The sequence below is a fragment of the Pogona vitticeps genome, chromosome 2, assembly GCF_051106095.1.
Source record: "Pogona vitticeps strain Pit_001003342236 chromosome 2, PviZW2.1, whole genome shotgun sequence".
NCBI classification, from domain to species: domain Eukaryota; kingdom Metazoa; phylum Chordata; class Lepidosauria; order Squamata; family Agamidae; genus Pogona; species Pogona vitticeps.
This window is the reverse complement of record NC_135784.1, coordinates 59,348,256-59,366,701: the sequence shown is the minus strand read 5'-3', so window position 1 is coordinate 59,366,701 and position 18,446 is coordinate 59,348,256. Positions and strand designations below refer to the sequence as shown.

Below are 18,446 nucleotides of genomic sequence, written 5' to 3'. Positions count from 1 at the left end.
GATTGAACACTGGGTCATGAGCAGAGTTTGGCTGCAGTACAGCAGTTTAACCACTGTGCCATAATACACAAGACATGCTCCTTCTGACCTTCCATTCCCCTTGTGGAAGCCAAATGCCTCAGCAGTTGCATCTTACTTGCGGTGGGGCAGTTAGACCATCGTAAGAGATAAAGGAGAGGCCATATGACACATAGGGGAATAATTTTTTTGGGGTGCCCTTTAGGTGACGGCTGGCTCCTCTGCTTAAAAGAGCTAAGGAGGGAGGATCCAACTTTACTACCGTGCAAATAACCAGGAAAATGTGTCCAAAAAAGCGGAACACAAGGGGAGTGCAGGAGCCATTAGTCAAATAATTAGAGGAAGGAGGAAATATGATGGGAGACGACAACCTAGCCATCACATGGAAAGGAGGGCAAGGAATTGGCTGGCCTTCCCTTCCTTCAAGTCGAAACCTGGCCAAAGATGTCATAGTGACAATCAAGGCAGATCTTCCAGCCCAAAAATCCTCCTTTTTATAGCCAGGTCAGTTGCAGAAAAATCATCTGACAGGGACAGATACCATAGTTAATAGTGGTGAAAAATTCTTCCTTAAAGGATGTCCGTCCTTTCTAGTCTAAAGGATAAAATCCTGGGTGAAGGTACTGACTTGGCTTTTATCATAGAGACCTGGCTGAGAGAAGACAAATGACTGAGATTCAGTCTAGAAAAACTCAGTCTCAATGACCAGATCCTCCATCCAGCAGTCTTGTCAATTTCGAATGGATATTGCTGAGGCTTGGTGGCCATGACGACATTGAGATTCTGTTGGTGTAGCACCCACCTCACCGTCCAACAGTCTCTCTGCCTGAGCTATCTGGGGACAATCGCTAGGATGCCATTGGACTATCTCAGGTTTATTGTTCTGGAGAGTTCGATGGTCTTGCTCAAGTTGTTCAGTTAAGAATAGCTCGGGATTTCATGTCTGCCACAACAACCATGAACTTGTCCCAGTTAGAAACTGGCCCCGTGCATTTGGCAGGGCATATTTTGGATCTAATATTTTTGCCTTACTTGGTGGACCAGTTACGATGGTCTGCCCCAGGTGACTGATGGATCCTAATAGTTTCCTGAATGCTCTTGAGAAACTTTCTACTTTGATGGTGGGCCGTGAGGCTAATCTACAGAATACAAAAATAACTGTGCAAGTTGACACTTGCTTCTAAACGCCCCTGCCTCACCTGTTGAGCAATAAAACAGGAGGGGCAGCAGTCAGGGGATCACTTGAGGACAACTCTCAAACTTGGTATAATCCATCTGAAAAAACACACTGCGGAAGCAAATGCTGCAAAGAAAGCCTGCGTCTCCGCTATTAACGCCTAAGCACATAAACAACCAGTAAATGCATTTCTGAACTGTGCAAGGATTTCTTCACCAAAGTCCTGGGGAGAGAGTACCAGAGCAATGGGTCACCTCGTGGGAACACATTGCTTTGTGTTTTGCAGACAAGGTTCATTGGATTTGCTTTGACCTGGACGCTGATATTGTCGGAGGTCATACTGATGTGACTTTGGTGATTGTCCTTTTAGCTGGAATTCTTTTCAGCTAATAGAGCTCAAGGATGTGGATTCAGTGCTTGAAGTGGTGAGGGCAACTACCTGCTCTTTTGATCCTTGCCTTTCCTGGCTAATCAAATCAGTGAAGGTGGGACAGATACCATGGTTAAGAAGGCTGAATTTTTTTTCCTTAAAGGATGTCCATCCTTTCTGGTCTAAAGGAAGCTGCCACAAAGCCTTTCCCAAATAAATATGCCCTTGATCCAAAAGTTCTCATTCATTGTAAGCCAGTCTAAAATTTGCCATGCACTTGCTTTTGAGTTGTGATCTGTTTTCATGCTTACTGATTTTAAGGGAATAAAACACATCCTTTTAGACTGGCAGATTACTTGGCATGCTGTGTTGTTTTTAACCTTTTGTTGACTTAAATGGTTTTTAATATACTTGCTTAAATGTAATGTTTTTTATACGGACTGTTTTATTGATTTTTTTAAAAGCTTCTTTTAGCTAAATACAATTTTGTTTTTAGACTTTTAAAAGTTTGCAAATTGCCTTGAGTACTATTTTTGAGAGAAAAGACAAGGTACAAATTAAATAAATAAATAAATAAATAAATAAATAAATAAATAAATAAATAAATAAATAAATAAATAAATACACTGGGAAATAATATTCACACACTTTCAAAGTGCCAGATTTAATGCAAACCCACTCAATTCAATTTCTATATGTATCAATGCAGTTCTGTTGAGAATTAAGGCCGTAGTTCAAGTACTGACTCTAGCTGGCAAAGGTGAACTCCAAGTGGATCACCAAATAACTGAAGGAGGTCAAAAGGAAATTTGTGAAAGGATCGGTTTTCCCCACTAAAGTTCAGCTGTCATTTCTTTCTCAATTCCTCTGTCCACTCTTTTGTCAAGCACCACAGTAAACCCAATAATAGATGTGCCACCAAATCTGCCCCAGTCGGCTTGATTTTAAAATGTCTCTTTATATACAGATGCATATAATTCCAATGGCTATTTCCTTGGGAGACACATAGCTTTATTGTGGATTAAAATATTTGGGTCTCCTTCCCCACTAGAATGGGGAGAAATTCAAAGCAGTTTTTCTAAGGTTGGATGTCCTATCTTCAGGAAATATCTACACCCTAAAAATAAAAATATCCTGTCTTGCTGCAGTGTTTATCACTGTGGGTGTTGTGCCCTCAATTGGTGTGATTTTTAATGTTGTCACCCAACTGAACAAATCAGAAGTTGTCCATTGTGAACCCTTCTAGTGGCATGTATACAGAGAGAAAAAGGCAGGATCTGTGTGTGAGGACCGCGGCTCAGTAGTAAGCACATCCTTCACGTGCAGAAATCCTAGGTTCAATTCCTCCCATCTTCCAGAACTTGGAAATTACTGACCACAAAACAACAGTTACGGTACTTGTAATTCATTCTTCACCCTCATAATGAAGACACTGAGAAATTGAGTGATACAGATAGGCTACAGTAACTGTAACTTTTAATTTCCGTTATAAATCTAAATCCAATTAGTCCTAACCTGGTAGAATAAACTCACTGAATTAATGGGACTTTGGAAAGCCAACATTTACATAAGTCACATGAAAGTAGGTCCATATAAATCCATGAAATTTACAGAAAAACTGACTCACCAAATCCCTAGTGATTCAATGGGTCTACTCTAGCGCAACTTATGCTACACAATGCAATTTCAGCCAGTGAACCTACTGTCAACTGGATTTAACCCATTGTTACAGAGGTATGGCCTAATGCAGAGGAAGAGTATGACATGGCTTGTAACCAGGCCTGTACATTGCCTTCTGTTGGCGCCTTATACCCTGTTCTGAGTATTGAGGCAAAAATGAAATAGATGGAAAGAATTGTTTTGCACCTGCAGAGCAGTAGCTTGTAGCAGTCAGATTTTTGTTTTGTTTGAGTAACAAAAGATAAAATGTGAAGTCAGATGTCCTGCTCCAGATCCAGGTAAAATATCCCTTCGGGCTATCTTGGTTTTGTCCCAGGCAAAAATTTGCTGCCCGTTCCTGATGCCCAAAATATGTTACCCCTTTACTAAGTAGTTCTGTGGAGCTCAGAACTAAACAAAAAGAGATAATTACATATTGCTAAATTATTGGTCCTAAAAAGGCTACAGACCAAATCAGGGGAAGCATACATTGGACAGATTTTAAAGTATAATACCCCCCCTTTTTTTTTAACATCCCAAGATGTTGCTTCTCCTTTTATGCTGAGTTTCAGTGAATGTTTCCAGTTTCTTTTGATTTAAATCTTCAGCCAACAGGGCTTTTCAAATTGCTAACCATGTAACTTATTACTTAGTATCATTGATCTTGGTTTGGATGGACAGGTGATGACAAGCCTTATTTGCCACTTCACATGAAAAAGGAAAATATTGGCTGAAGATGTAGAACATCTATACTCTTGGAAGGAAGCCCCAAGCGGAGTAACAAACACCTGTGCACTTGGCAAAAAGAGCAGATATGATCTTGATCACATGGAATTTCCCAGCACAGAAGATGTCAATCTCAGGCAATTTTGCCTTGACCTGGCAAAGAGGATAACCATTAAGGTCTAATGCAGGACTTGTGCAACTGGTGGCCCTCCAGGTGCTTTTGGATTTCAGCTCCCAACAGCCTTAATCAACACAGCCAGTGATAAGGGATGGCTGCAGCTGTAATCCAACAACATCTGGATGACCACATGTTGGTCACCACTGGTCGAAGCTGTAAGACATCGTGAACTGGTGTCTTACATCCATTCTCCATCACTCAGGCTCCATACCTCCTTCAAGGACAGCTTTCTCAAGCACAGATGTGGCAATAACGTCAGTAGTTGCCAAGTCTTCTGGGTTGCCTGAGGTACAAACCCAACGAAATGGGCCAAACCCTAGAGAAAAAATCTCACTGGGAAGAAAATATGTTTAGCTATTAGAAGATAGTTTACATTCTTCCTTTATTTATCCTGGCAGTCAGCAGTGCTTTTCTTTCATTAACTGGATATGGAAGAATTTCAAAAATTTCAGACAAACTAATCCAAACAGAGAGCACTTTGGACCATCATTTCTGAATTTTAAATAAAGATTTAAAATAGCATATGTGTGTGTGCATGCAAATCACAACCATACAGGCCATGAGTATGTTCTGTCAAAATTCCAGCAGTTTTACCACAAAGAGGAGGCTTTTATGATTCATTTACACCCACAATTTGCAACTGGTTTGGGCTACAGACTAAAATGCTACAACCCCCAGAATCATGCAGTCAGTGTGACCAAAAAAGTAACTTTTCCAACCTCTGCTCCTCCATCTGTGGGCACACTCCTTACCATCCTTGCCTTTAACATACAGCTAGATGCCCAGTTATATGGAAGCAGGCTGAAAGCATGCCAATGGCAGGCACACTGGAGCCCTTTCTGGGCAAAACAGAGGCCTTGGAGGGGAGCCTTCACTCCGCATATGACCGTTGGCCCAAATGGATTGTGAGTACCGGAGAATGCCCAAGAATCCACTGTGCCATTTCTGACATCTGCTGGATAAACTCCAGTTTCACACATAGAACCAGTACTATTTCCTTCTCCCTCCCCATCCTTGTTTCGTGTCATTGTGTCTCCTCGAATTGTAATCTTGGGGGCAATGGCCATTTTGGCCTTTTTATTGATCTGCCAGTCATTCTAAGACCATTTCCAGTCAGAGAGCAGGGTTTAAATACTACACCAGCTGCCTTGGGTCCTTTTAAAGAGAAAGGCGAGGTAAAAATATTTTAAGTAAGTAAGTAAGTTATGCAAGAATGAGACAGAGTGTTTCCCAAGGGTTCCTACTGCTCAGAATTAAAAGGCACTATGTAGCCCTTCTCTCTTTTCCCCTGAGAAGATTTCCTTTCCTAGGGATGGAGATGGAAAAATAGGGATGGGAGGGCTTGCTAACTGAAGACTTCATTATCTGAAGTTCTTATAAGCTTCTCCGAATGAGGCTGCGCAACTCCATAGCAAAAGCTTGTCTGGAAGGGTCCAGAAAAAGAGGGAGAGAGAGAACGATACGCTAGTTATTCAGATGCAGCCAAGCGAAGAGAAAGTGTTCCCTTGATGGTGGTACAAAGGACTCTGTACACACTGCCTCCCCACACAGTTGGATGCTTCCTGCCTCACTCAGACCTTCTGCCTGAAGGAAGAAAGGGGGTGAGCTGTGATGGGCACTGGAAGCAGCTATGGGATCAGATGGCAACCCTCAAAGGGAGCAATTTGGCTGCTAGAACACCAGTTGCTCAAACGTGAAGGACACAGCCTATTTATTGTGTTCCTAGGAACAGCTATATTTAAGTGTACATCTGTGTACCACATTCATGCCAGTTTTGTATGCAATGAACTAGAGGTATTTACAAATTATTTCAGTGGGGTTTCCCCCCATCAAAATGCTTTAAATCATGTCTTTGGCAATTATTCTGGACTTAAATATCTCAGATATCCTTCAGGGAAAGCAACTGGAACAGTATGATGGTCACAGATTTTATACCCATCCTTGTAGTAGCCCTATTCTTACTGCATCTAGGAGTAGCACCAGAAGGAAAGGAAATAATGGTAGGTGTTGTAATAGCAGTAAAGCATAGCAAGAACAGTGCAGTCTTTATACACAAAAACTATCTACTAGGTTTCATGCTCTGGTCTAACTCCCACAATACTTTCATCAATTTCAGAATTTCTGTCACTATGATAATGTATGAATGGGCCTACTCTAATGAATAAATGACTCTCTCATTAGTATGTGATCATACATATATATTAATATATATGTTATCTTACCTGTATCTGATCAGAACTGTATGAATAAACGACTAAACAACAACAACATAGCTGGGTTCCAGATTAGTGGTTGAATTGTAGCATTTGAGAATTCTGTTCTTAATTCAGGTTTGCTTATTCACACAAGACAGGTGTGACTTTTGGACAGAAAAAGGTTTGCATTCTATATTTCATTCCATTCTACCTACCCCATAATGTGCTGAACATAGGAAGGGTATCGGAATTCTCCTTTGCATGCTCCTCTTTTCTCAATATCAGCACCTTCAAAAGAGTTTAAATTTTGCTATTAAATGAAGAGGAAAATTCACAGATTATTCTGTAAGGCTTCTTCTAGATGGGAAGCGCTAAGAGATCATTATTCTTCAGCTTTACGTTTCAACCTGGATGGAAACAGACTTATGCTTCATGCATTTTCCCTTGTGCATTTATCCTAATGTGTTACACCCACCCCAGAGGATATGACATCGTTTCTGTGGGTGTGGAAAGCAATCCATTGGAATAGACATGGGTCCAGCAAAAGACGGTTCATTATGGATGCTATCCCATCTCAGCTGCAGGGCTATCCCAGCCAGTCCTCTTGTGTCTACTCCATTTAGCAGAGACAGAGACTGGAGCCCACATATGTTCTCCTTTTGCTAAACTGCCTGTCTCATAGTCTGTATAGGTGAGTGTGTGTGTCTATGTGTGTGAGTGTGTGTGAGAGGGCCAGAGATAAAAACACACTTTATTACTGATTCAGCTGTAACAGAAATGAAATAAAACACAAATAAAAATACTTTTTGCCTTGGCTCATGTTGTCCGTTCTGGCTCCACCCACCAATGATTGCTGTAAAGGGTATCCAGCAGGCGTACAGCATTGTATTCTTTGAGATGAGAGATCGCTTCTCGGCCTTTTGGCTAAGATCAAGTGTAGTGTGTAGTATTCTTTGAGATTTTATGACCAAAACCTGAGATCATAGAGGTGGGGCCTTGTGACATCATAGAGGAGGGGCAGGCAAAGGTTGGGAATGAAGCAAGCATAGCTGATAGCTGATTTGTACACGTACAAACATTTTTGTGCTGAGCCAGTAAGCCTGCCACTATCTGGGAATATATGGATATAGGTGACATGGTTTTGTAGATACCTAATATAGGGAGAACAAATTTTCTCCTCTTCTAATACTGCTTGCCCTGAGATTTTTCTCCTTATCTGAAAACCTGGGGGATCACAGCACTTCCTTTACACTTCAGCTAATGTCCTGAGATCTGACTTCTGCCCTACCAACCACAATGTACACCCTTTGAGGGAGCAGGAGAGGAGTGGATCAGATTATCCTTTTTCATTCTTAAGGTTTATTCTTATAAGTGTGATTGTACATTGAATGTACATTGAATGTACATTGTACATTGAATGTACATTGAATGCAGTACACTCTTGTACTGCAGTGAGTCCTGGACCCTTTGTGCACGGCAGGAGAGGAAGCTGAACACCTTCCATATGCGTTGCCTCCGACGGATTTTTGGCATCACCTGGCAGGACAAAGTTCCAAACAGAGCAGTCCTAGAACAAGCTGGAATTTTCAGCATGAATACATTACTGAAACAGCGACGCCTACGTTGGCTTGGGCACATCGTGAGAATGGCTGATGGTCGGATTCCAAAGGATCTCCTCTATGGAGAATTAGTGCAGGGAAAGCGCCCTAGAGGGAGACCACAACTGCGATACAAGGACATCTGCAAGCGAGATCTGAAGGCCTTAGGAATAGACCTCAACAGATGGGAAACCCTGACATCTGACCGTTCAGCCTGGAGGCAGGCAGTGCATCACGGCCTCTCCCAATTTGAAGAGACTCTTGCCCAGCAGGCCGAGGCAAAGAGGAAGTCACATAAGCAGCAAAACCAGGGAGCCGGACAGGGGACAGACTGGGTTTGTCTTCAGTGTGGAAGGGACTGTCACTCTCGAATTGGCCTTCTCAGCCACACTAGGCGCTGTTCCAAGCCCTCCATACAGAGCACGCTACCATAGTCTTTCGAGACTGAAGGATGCCTAACTAACATTGAATGACAAAAAGAAGTGTGTAATGTTTGTTTTGGGTTGAAAGCAAGAATTGGAGTTGTTTAGGTTAAAAAAAACACTGCTATAGTGATAGTGACTAGAAAGTGATTGTATTTCTAAATTAATATTTGCTGCACAATAACACTCCTTCCTTAGCATTTTTCTAATCTTTCCTTTTTTTAAAATTATAGACTTATTTTAAAAAATAAAAATATTGCCCCTTTGCAAAGATAGTGAGTGAATGTTCAAATGTGACACTTCCACCTGCCTGATACATTACCATCCACATGAAAGGAAGTCTCTCCAGAAAGCTAGAAGGACACAACTAAGGGCATTACTCTTGTGGAGACTCTATTATTGTTTTATCCTTTTTTAAAAAAAGTGTGTGTGTGTGTGTGTGTGTGTGTGTGTGTGTGTGTGTGTGTGTGTGTGTGTGTGTGTGTGTCTTCTGCAGTAAGGGTAAACATGGGAGCCCCTCATTCTTTCTGCACCTGATCTACCTCAGGATGTGGAGGAGGAGAATTTGGAGGAAAGTTGGGATATGCCAATGATCAATGGTCTCCTTAATTTACACTCAAAAAAAAAAGTATCTATGTACTCACCAGCTCTCTGAGCTTCTAGGAGAAAAGCATTTCCATAATCCCAAAAAAACATTCCTTGATCAGCTAGTCTGTTGATTGCAGCAACTTGTCTCCTCAGGCTGAAAGCAGGGAAAGACGCAATGTCACCCTTCATTCCCTCCATCAATTTACATGAAGAAAAAAAAAATAGAGTGCTTTGTCTTGAACATATCCATTAGGCCCAGAAGCATGGAGGACTGGGATGTCACGCAATGGCATGTGTGGATGTTCACCTGCCCATGTGTGCACAGGTATTTCACCTCATGACTGGATATGTGGGAGATCCAGGTTCCAATTAGGGCTGAATCAATTTTCTTTCAGAAACCATTTCCTTCTGTAATTTTTAAAAGGTTTGCTGCAGTCCTAAAATATTTTACAAAACAACCCCCACCCGACCCCAAAGTTTACCTTTTTATACCTGTTTCTGGAGATCTGTGGCTCTGACTGGTTACTACTTCCATGCAATTGTTTTGTTGTGAAATGTCAGAAAACTCTGTGCTCACTCTGAACTAGCTTTTTTCCCCTCAGTGATTTTATCACATCACGATAGGCTGTATGACATCAACATTATTAGGCAAAACAGGAAAGGTGGTGGGCAGGGGGGGGGAAATAGTGCCAAAGCTATTGGCAAATTCTATTTTAGGCTGCATTAATAGAAGTAAAGTTTCCAAATCCCACAAGGTGTTAGTCCCTCTCTATTCAGCACTGGTTAGGCCTCACCTTGAGTATTGAGTATCCAGTTCTGGACACTACACTTCATGAAGGATGCTAACAAATTGGAACAAGTTCAGAGGAGAGCCACAAGGATGATCAGGGGGCTGGAAACCAAGCCTTATGTGGTAAGGCTGAAAGAATTGGGCATTTTTAGCCTTGAGAAAAGAAGGCTGAGGCGTGATATGATAGCACTTTTCAAATATCTGAAAGGCTGACATACAGAAGAGGGGCAGGTTCTATTCTCAATCATCCCAGAGGGCAGGACACAAAACAAAGGGCTCAAGTTAAAGGAAGCCAGATTTCGGTTGAATATCAGGAAAAACTTCCTTACTGTTGGGAAAATTTGAGAGTGGAACCATTAACTCAGAAGCTGCTGAATGCTCCAACTCTAGAGGCATTCAAGAAAAACTTAGATGACCACCTGGCAGATATATTTTGATTGTATTCCTGCCTTGAGCAGGGGGTTGGACTTGATGGCCTTGTAGGCCCCTTCCAAATTCACTTTTCTATGATTCTATGATTCATGTGATGAAAGATAAAAAAAACACCCATAATGGGTCAGCCACCTGAATGTCCAGTAGAACAGTGTGGGGTCTGTACTGCCTAAATATTGGAGTGGGGTGGGGTTGGGGGGTAATGTATCCACCCTCAGTTACTGAAAAAGAGACTCCTATGGTGGCAAGGCTGGGAGAAGAATTTTAACAAGAAGTGCCACCTGCTGCACTCCATTCCTAGTCCAAATTTCCTTTAAGATGAAACAGGATATTGCAAGTGTGAAATGCAACAAATTGTTACAGTTCTTCTGTTCAAGATTTCATCCAGACAGCCATGCCTTCCTTCTGCATATTCCCCTTTTCTTCATTTTTTAAATTCTCTCCTGTGAAAGCAGACACTCAGAACTGAAAGTATGTTCAGCCATCATTTGGTTGTTTGGTGGGACTGCTATCTTAAGACTTTTCATTTTTCATTTTGCTTCTACAAATTTTGCAGGCTAGTCAGTGCCCTTTTTGGGCTACACAGATACTTATCAGTGCTCCAAAGTTGTGGTGGCTCACATAGGGCTTCCATTCATGGCTGGCTAAAACATTTTGGGCATTTATCCTAATAAGAGTGCAGCCAATAAGGGCTGTGCTTTTAAGTATTCAACAGAAGCAACTAATCTGGAAAGGCACAGTGTATTACTCCAGGAAGGACATAGAAGATGGTGCAGGAGGAAGGAGCCATGAACTTCATTAAAGAAATCTCTAAAGCTAGGTTCTATCCATGGAGGATATGCTAGTAGCCATTGTGGACAGCTCATACCTCTAATAAAGGAGAACAAAAACTAGTGATTTGGGGGGAAATAGGAGGAAGAAAAATCAAAGTGTAGCAAATTACAGATCAACAAGTGATCACTTAGAAAAGGTAAGAGGGACAAGATCCCTGTGTCCATCTGGCTATCGATCTGTTGTTTCCCCATATGTGGAGGCTTCTAACTCGCAATTGCTACTTGGAGGAGAGGGAGAAGCCATGGGGTTGCCGTTTCCCATGCAGCCACACATGGCAGGTCCTGGAAGTGGCATCACAAAGGAAGAGGACAGATAAAAACTCATTATAAAAATTCTAATCAATTATAATAAAAAAAGCCAATAAAAAATAAATATTCAAACAATAACAACTTATTAAGCACCACAAAAGCAGGACCAGAATCAGCAAGAGAAGCAATCAGTCAGAGAGAGGATGATGCTAAAGTGAAAAGGGAGGGGGAGCAGGATTAATCTTCCCCAGACATTGAAAGTAAGAAAGAAGCAGGGAGGAGGTTTTCCCCATCTGGGTGAAGCAGATAAGAAGGCTCCACCGATATCCCTACCAGCTGCATCTTAAAAGGCAGGGCGAGATGTCAAATCTGGCCTTCATGAAATGGGTGTGCAAAATAATGTGAGTGCTTTGCAGCAATTTTGGTTCACAAAATGTAACCATTAAATTACATAGACAGACAACAGACTTGACAGTGAAGACCCACAAATTAAGAAATGGTCTGCCCCAACTATTGATCGAGTGGAGGAGGAGGAGGAGGGAATGGCCAGAATTTAAATAAGAAAACAATGCAGATGGGTGAGCAGAATGGAATCCTTCCTCTTCTTTCACAGCATGCTTTGCCACTGTCCGATATATAGTTTCTTCCTGCTCTCTCCTAGTTGGGCTCCAATCCAGGCCTGGTGCAAGCTCTCCACCACCAAAGAGGAGAAGACAATCCTGCTACGCCTTTCCTCTATGGTGCTGTTGTGTCTGTACAGTCACGTGAAAAAGAAAGTACACCTTCTTTGAATTCTATGGTTTTACATATCAGGACATAACAAAAATGATCTGGTCCATATCAGGACATAATAAAAATCATCTGGTCCTTAGCCAGGTCTGAAATTCAGGCACCATAAGTACAACCTCAGAGGAACAACAACACACGACATATTACACCGTGTCATGATTTATTTTACAAAAATAGAGCCAAAATGGAGAAACCATGTGTGAAAAATGAAGTACACTGTATGATTCAATAGCTTGCAGAACCACCTTTAGCAGCAATAACTTGAAGGAACTTTTCTGTATGACTTTATCAGTCTCTCACATTGTTGTGGAGGAATTTTGGTCCACTCTTCTTTACAACGTTGATTCAGTTTATTAAGGTTTGTGGGCATTTGTTTATGCAGAGCTCTCTTGAGTTCCCACCAAAGCATTTCAGTCAGGTTGAAGTCTGGACTTTGACTGGGCCATTGTAACATCTTAATTCTTTTCTTTGTCAGTCATTCTGTTGTAGATTTGCTGGTGTGTTTGGAATTATTGTCCTGTTGCATGACCCAATTTCAGCCAAGCTTTAGTTGTTGAACAGATGGCCTCACATTTGACTCTAGAATACTTTGGTATACAGAGGAGTTCATGGTTGACTCAGTGACTGTAAGGTGTCCAGGTCCTGTGGCCCCTCCACAGGAAAGTTAGTATGAGGCATTTGAAAGTTAGTATGAGGCATCCACAGGAAAGTTAGTATGAGGCATTTGTACTGATGTGCTGTGTTTGGATTTCGCCAAAAGTGGTGCTGTGCATTGTGGCCAAACATTTCCACTTTGGTCTTGTCTGTCCAAAAGACATTGATCCAGAAGTCTTGTGGTTTGTCCAGATGCAACTTCTCCAACCTAAGCTGTGCTGCCATGTTCTTTTTAGTGAGAAGAGGTTTTCTCCTGGCAACCTTTCAAAACCAACCATACTTGTTTAGTCTTTTTCTAATTATACCATCATGAACTTTAACATTTAACATGCCAACTGAGGTCTATAAAGTTTGACTTGTAACTCTTGGGTTTTTTGCAGTTTCTCTGAGCATTGCACGGCTTGATCTTGGGGTGAATTTGCTTAAACATCCACTCCTGGGAAGGCTGGCAACTGTCCTGAATGTTTTCCACTTGTTAATAATCTTTCTCACTGTAGAATGATGGACTTTAAATTGTATGGAAATGGCCTTATCACCATTCCCAGACTAATAGGCAGCAACAGTTGCTTCTCGGCAATCATTGCTGATGTGTTTCATCCTTGGCATTGTGTTAACACACACCAGGAAACTCCAGACCAAGAAACTGCTAAAACGTCGACTTTTATAGAGGTGGTCACACTTGCTGATCATCAGTTACTCAAGGCTATTTGGTTAGCAGCACCAGGCTGCTAATTAGCATCTTAATTCCTAGGGAAGGAGTAAGGGAGTACATAGTTTTTCACACATGGCTTCTCCATTTTGGCTTTATTTTTCTAAAATAAACCCTGACATGGTGTAATATGAGGTTGTATTCATCTAATTTTCAGACCTGCCTAAGGACCAGATGATTTTTATTATGCCCTGATATGTAAAACCATAGGATTCAAAGGGGGTGTACTTTCTTTTTCAAATGATTGTATGCATGTACCTCATTCCACGACAATAACAAAGGACAAGAATGCCATCATAAGTGATGCTCTCCTCCAAGGAGAAGAAATTATGTGTGGTGGCATTAGTGCGTCCCTTATCAAGAAGGGGGCACCCACACCCACCCACACCCTTAAGAGGAAGAAAGGGACCACTCTGACTGCTTATCAGTTAAGTCACTCTGGATAGCTAGACCAAGCAACAGCAGCTCCCAAGTGGCAGGAGCCCCATGAGGACAGAGTTGGGGACAACACATTTCCTTTTCCTATGGCTTGCTGTCTCAGATGACGGCCTACATAAGGCTAATGGTACAGCCAGCTCTAATGGGCTATGGGCAATGGAAGTGCTCTTCTTTCTTCATTCAGACATGCTGGCATTATTTTTGAACTCAAACTCATCTCCTGCTCTATATCTGATTGAGCTGAAGAGTTCTGCCTTTGTGGCTCAATGGCTGAACCATTCAAGCTCCTTTGAGCAAGATGATATAAGCAGCCCCCAATTCCCAAGCCACCTCATTCTGAAAGACAGACTCAACAAGATCAAGCTGCAGGAAGAGAATTATTACTACTAATCTATATAGCCTAATTCTCTAATTCCTAGTTCCAGAAAGCATGCACTGAAAAAAAATCTGGGCAGCTGGCTGTGGATCAAAATCAATACAGCTGGGTCACTGAGCATTTGCAGCGTTCTCAGACATAAGACCCTTCTTCCTCCACACAGTTGTTTGCTGACTTGATTGTCAAACAAAACTGGTGGGGGTGAATTAATTAAATTTCTGCAGCCTGCTTTGACCTTTGGAAAATAAGACTTTCCTCCCCTGGAGGTCAATTCCAGTATCCTTCTTCCCTCATCTCTGCCCCTCAGCTTCTGCAGTCATTCTCATATAATTTGAACTGGCTTCCAGTTGCTACCCTGTTTCCCCAAAAATAAGACCTAACCTGAAAATAAGCCCTAGTATGATTTTTCAGGATGCTCATAATAGAAGCCCTACCCCAAAAGTAAGCCCCAGTTAAGTGAAACCCCGCCCTCCACCATTGTGCAGCAACCAGAAGAAGATGACATGACTGCAAAATAAAACTTTCCCTGAAAATCAGCCCTAATGCGTTTTTGGAGCAAAAATTAATATAAGACCCTGTCTTATTTTCGGGAAAACACAGTACTTGTATCTTGAATTGAAATTCAGTTTTTCTAAAAGGTTGTAAGGTCAGCACACAAGGCAGTTTGCTGCCTGTGGCAGAGCAGCAAAGCGCCCCACCTAGCTACCTAGCCAGAGGTCAAAGTTCTTGGCACCTAGAGCTAATCAAGTTATGTTGGCATATGAGGCAGAAAATTTGCACCAGTGTTCCTCCCCATCCCTAGAGATAAAATTTTAAATTTAATGATTAGCTGTGTGGTGTAGCCCTAACCCTTCAGAAGTGCAGGAGTTCTGCTCTGTCACAATCCTCAAAATCAGCTGCCTGAAGCAGCTGCCTCACTCTGATTCATGTTAGGGCCGGCCCTGCTTCTAAGGGCAGCAAGCAGTCAATCAACATCACTGTAAGAAGCCTCTCACCATAGACTATGTCAAAACCCATTTTAAGAAATAGAAGGAAATACTGACATTTTCCAGCCAGCAATCCTCAACATGCTTCTTGAAACATCACAGCTCCTACTTTGAGTACCCCTTTCTTCTTCCCAAGAAGAAAATGTGGAAACAAACTTTCAAAATCTTGAACTTTTGCCTTTGCTTTAATGTCGCCAAATTTGATTTCCAGATGTTGCTAGACTCCAGCTCCCATAATCCCTGGCCATTGACTGTGTAAACTGAGGCTTCTGAAAGTTGAGGTCTAGCAACATCCAGTGGCACAAGTTTGAGAACAATTGGTTTAAAAGCAGATGTCATTGTGGACTAGATTGAACAGAAATAAGCTTACTGGGTCTGAGGAGAGGGCATGCTTTAAGGGCGAGAAATGTACCACCCACTACATATCCTAGGACAGCAAATCTCCGGATTCTTTATCGATGGTGATACTGGCATGCCACATGTTTGCTATGTCTGCTTTAAGGTGACACAACATTCCGTCCATCATGTGACATACATGACATGGGTATGCCTATCTTTCCTCATTCTTTTCCATCATATTCCATCGCTTAGCTGACATCTGCCAGCTCAGCAAACCCAACTGTTAATTGCATGCAACTTTTGCCAACCAAAACCCATTATTTGAAGTCTACTTCTGCACCATCTCCTTATGACACATAAACTTGATGAATTAAGATCATAAGTAACTAGAAGGAACAACATCACAGGGGTTGAACAATTTAGTTTTAGGCAACTCAGACTGAACTCATATAGTTAGGAATTTTACTAAATCTATGTAAAGCCAATGGTTGACTCATTTACAAGTACTTGTGTACAAGGGCAGCTTATGGCTTAAAAGATGGGCTCATCTCCAGATTTTGGGGTACAGGTCCTTCCCTGTTCAGATCATGGTCCCCCATGAGTTTGGCATAGGGCTAAGCTGATAACAAAGAAATGTTACTTACTCCAGACCAGGTTTTCCACAACTGAGTGTCTAGCCTGACATATTGATTTTATTTTCTGTTTTTATTACCGTGATTCAAAAAGCCACCTTCCTCTTTGCAATCAATCAATCAATCAATCAATCAATCAATCAATCAATCAATCAATCAATCAATCAATCAAATCCCAAAATTAAAAAAAGACACTGCCTAGAGGAAGGAACATCTTATTGCAAGAGATTGCTGAGCCCTCCAGAGTCACTGCTAGAATTTTATCCCAGCTATAAACTTGTGGATGTATTTGAAGTACCTCTCTTGCACAAGGGCCTGGAATTCTTCGGGATTGCTAGCCATGAGTTGGTTAGCATCCTCAAAACTCAGCTGTACTGGATAATAACCTCCATTAAAAGGATTGTGACAAGATGTTTGGTCAGACCCCAAGTCAGCTAACAGTTCTCCAGTGGCATCAAATTCCTCAGCAAGTCTCTCCCTAGGTAAAGAAAAAGAAAAGGTTAATTTGATTTTAATGTGAATATGGAGCAGTGGTGTGGTGTGGTGGAATGACAAACAGCTATGAATTAGAAGAACACTAGATAAACATATTAGCTGATGTATATTTACTAAGGACTAGAGACGGGGTTATTCGTACTGCGATACTGTACAAGGATATCTGCAAGTGGGATCTGAAGGCCTTAGGAATGGACCTCAACAGATGGGAAACGTTGACATCTGAATGTTCAGCCTGGAGGCAGGCGGTGCATCATGGCCTCTCCCAATTTGAAGAGACCCTTGTCCAGCAGGCCAAGGCAAAGAGGCAGTGCCGAAACCAGTCAAATAAGGGAGCTGGACAGGGGACAGACTGTATTTTATTTATTTATTTATTTATTTATTCAATTTATATGCCGCCCACACTACCCAGAGGTCTTCAGTGTGGAAGGGATTGTCACTCTCGTATTGGCCTCCTCAGCCACACGAGACGCTGTTCCAAGTCCTCCATACAGAGCACAATACCATAGTCTCTTGAGACTGAAGGATGCCTCCCCCACACAGGTGGACACAATGAGGGTCACCTTCTGCTGTTGCTGCAGGCTCCACGCTCCCTTCCTGTTGATTCGGAGCTTGCAGTCTGCGAGGCTCATCCTCCTGCCTCCTGCCAGGAGTGGCTCACAGACCATGAGCGCCGGATCAATATATATAATGTGTGTGTGTGTTTGTGTACACACACACACACACACACACACACACACACACACAATTTGCCTCTTTAAATTGCCTAATTTTAGCTGTATCACAAAAAGGCAAATCTGAATACTCGGTTGGACAATCGGTTCAGTTATTAAGTTAGATTTCATTGTGATATTTTATATGGTAGTACTTCTGTAGGCTAGATATAGACCTACAGATACAATATAGACCTAGATTGGAACAGATGTCACAGCACTGATTTGATTACAGAATAATTTACAACCTCTGAATTAAACAGTAATTATAATATATCATCATCAAGATGATGAATCAACACTTACCAAAGATCAACAACATTTCCATGATATCCCAGACTCAGAGCTATTTTGTTCTTCTTTGCTTCTCTAAAAATTACAAGAACAAATGCCTTTTATAATTCCTGCAGATGATAGTTTAGCTGTAAAAGGTGTAAATGATTTCGTTCCCAAATCAAATATTCTGATACACAGTTTCAAGTGAAGGTGACAATTTCTAGAGTGTCTTGAAGCTTCACAGGGGATAGAAATAGTCTATATTATGGAGTTAATATGAGCATCAGGAAAATTATATAAGTGTGCACATCATGGAAAATGTGTATGGAAAATCTCCACATTTCAATTCAGGAAGCAAAGATGACACCTTACAAAGTGATATGAAGAAAGGGTGGGATGGAACTGCCAGTGGGCTTTGATGAAATGGAACAAACCTGAGACTGAAAGGTTTTTACATTCCTAGCAAAAAGTACATTTAGGCACAAAGTACACATAAGTGAGGATTTTTCACAATATTGCAAACAACAACTCTGAAAGCCTTTCTCTGGATATGGAATGAATTAGACAAAAAATCAAAGAATGTGTTTGTTGTTCCATACCTGAGCCGAGCAATACAATGATCCAGGCTCCTTGTGATTTCCATTAACCATCCTTGCTGGTGACGTTTTAAAAGAGCAGCTTTATCCACCTGCAACATTGTGTTTGGGGAAAAGAAAGGAAAAAAGCAATGACTAAAAAACTTCACAAGAGTTTATCCACACCCTGAGGTGAAAGGAACCATCTCATTCCCTGAGATTTTAGGGC

The 18,446-nt window shown here is 41.6% G+C and overlaps 1 protein-coding gene across 1 annotated transcript in view; it reads right to left on the bottom strand.

Moving 5' to 3' along the window:
• UROC1 (urocanate hydratase 1) overlaps window positions 1–18,446 on the bottom strand; it is an 83,253-nt gene that overhangs the window by 27,967 nt on the left and 36,840 nt on the right. Inside the window, exons 9-14 of the mRNA XM_078385243.1 lie at window positions 18,242–18,330; window positions 17,673–17,735; window positions 16,457–16,636; window positions 8,988–9,085; window positions 6,539–6,611; window positions 4,340–4,461 (exon numbers count right to left, since the gene is read on the bottom strand). Coding sequence (XP_078241369.1) covers window positions 4,340–4,461; window positions 6,539–6,611; window positions 8,988–9,085; window positions 16,457–16,636; window positions 17,673–17,735; window positions 18,242–18,330 — 625 coding nt within the window. The remainder of the gene's footprint in view (window positions 1–4,339; window positions 4,462–6,538; window positions 6,612–8,987; window positions 9,086–16,456; window positions 16,637–17,672; window positions 17,736–18,241; window positions 18,331–18,446) is intronic.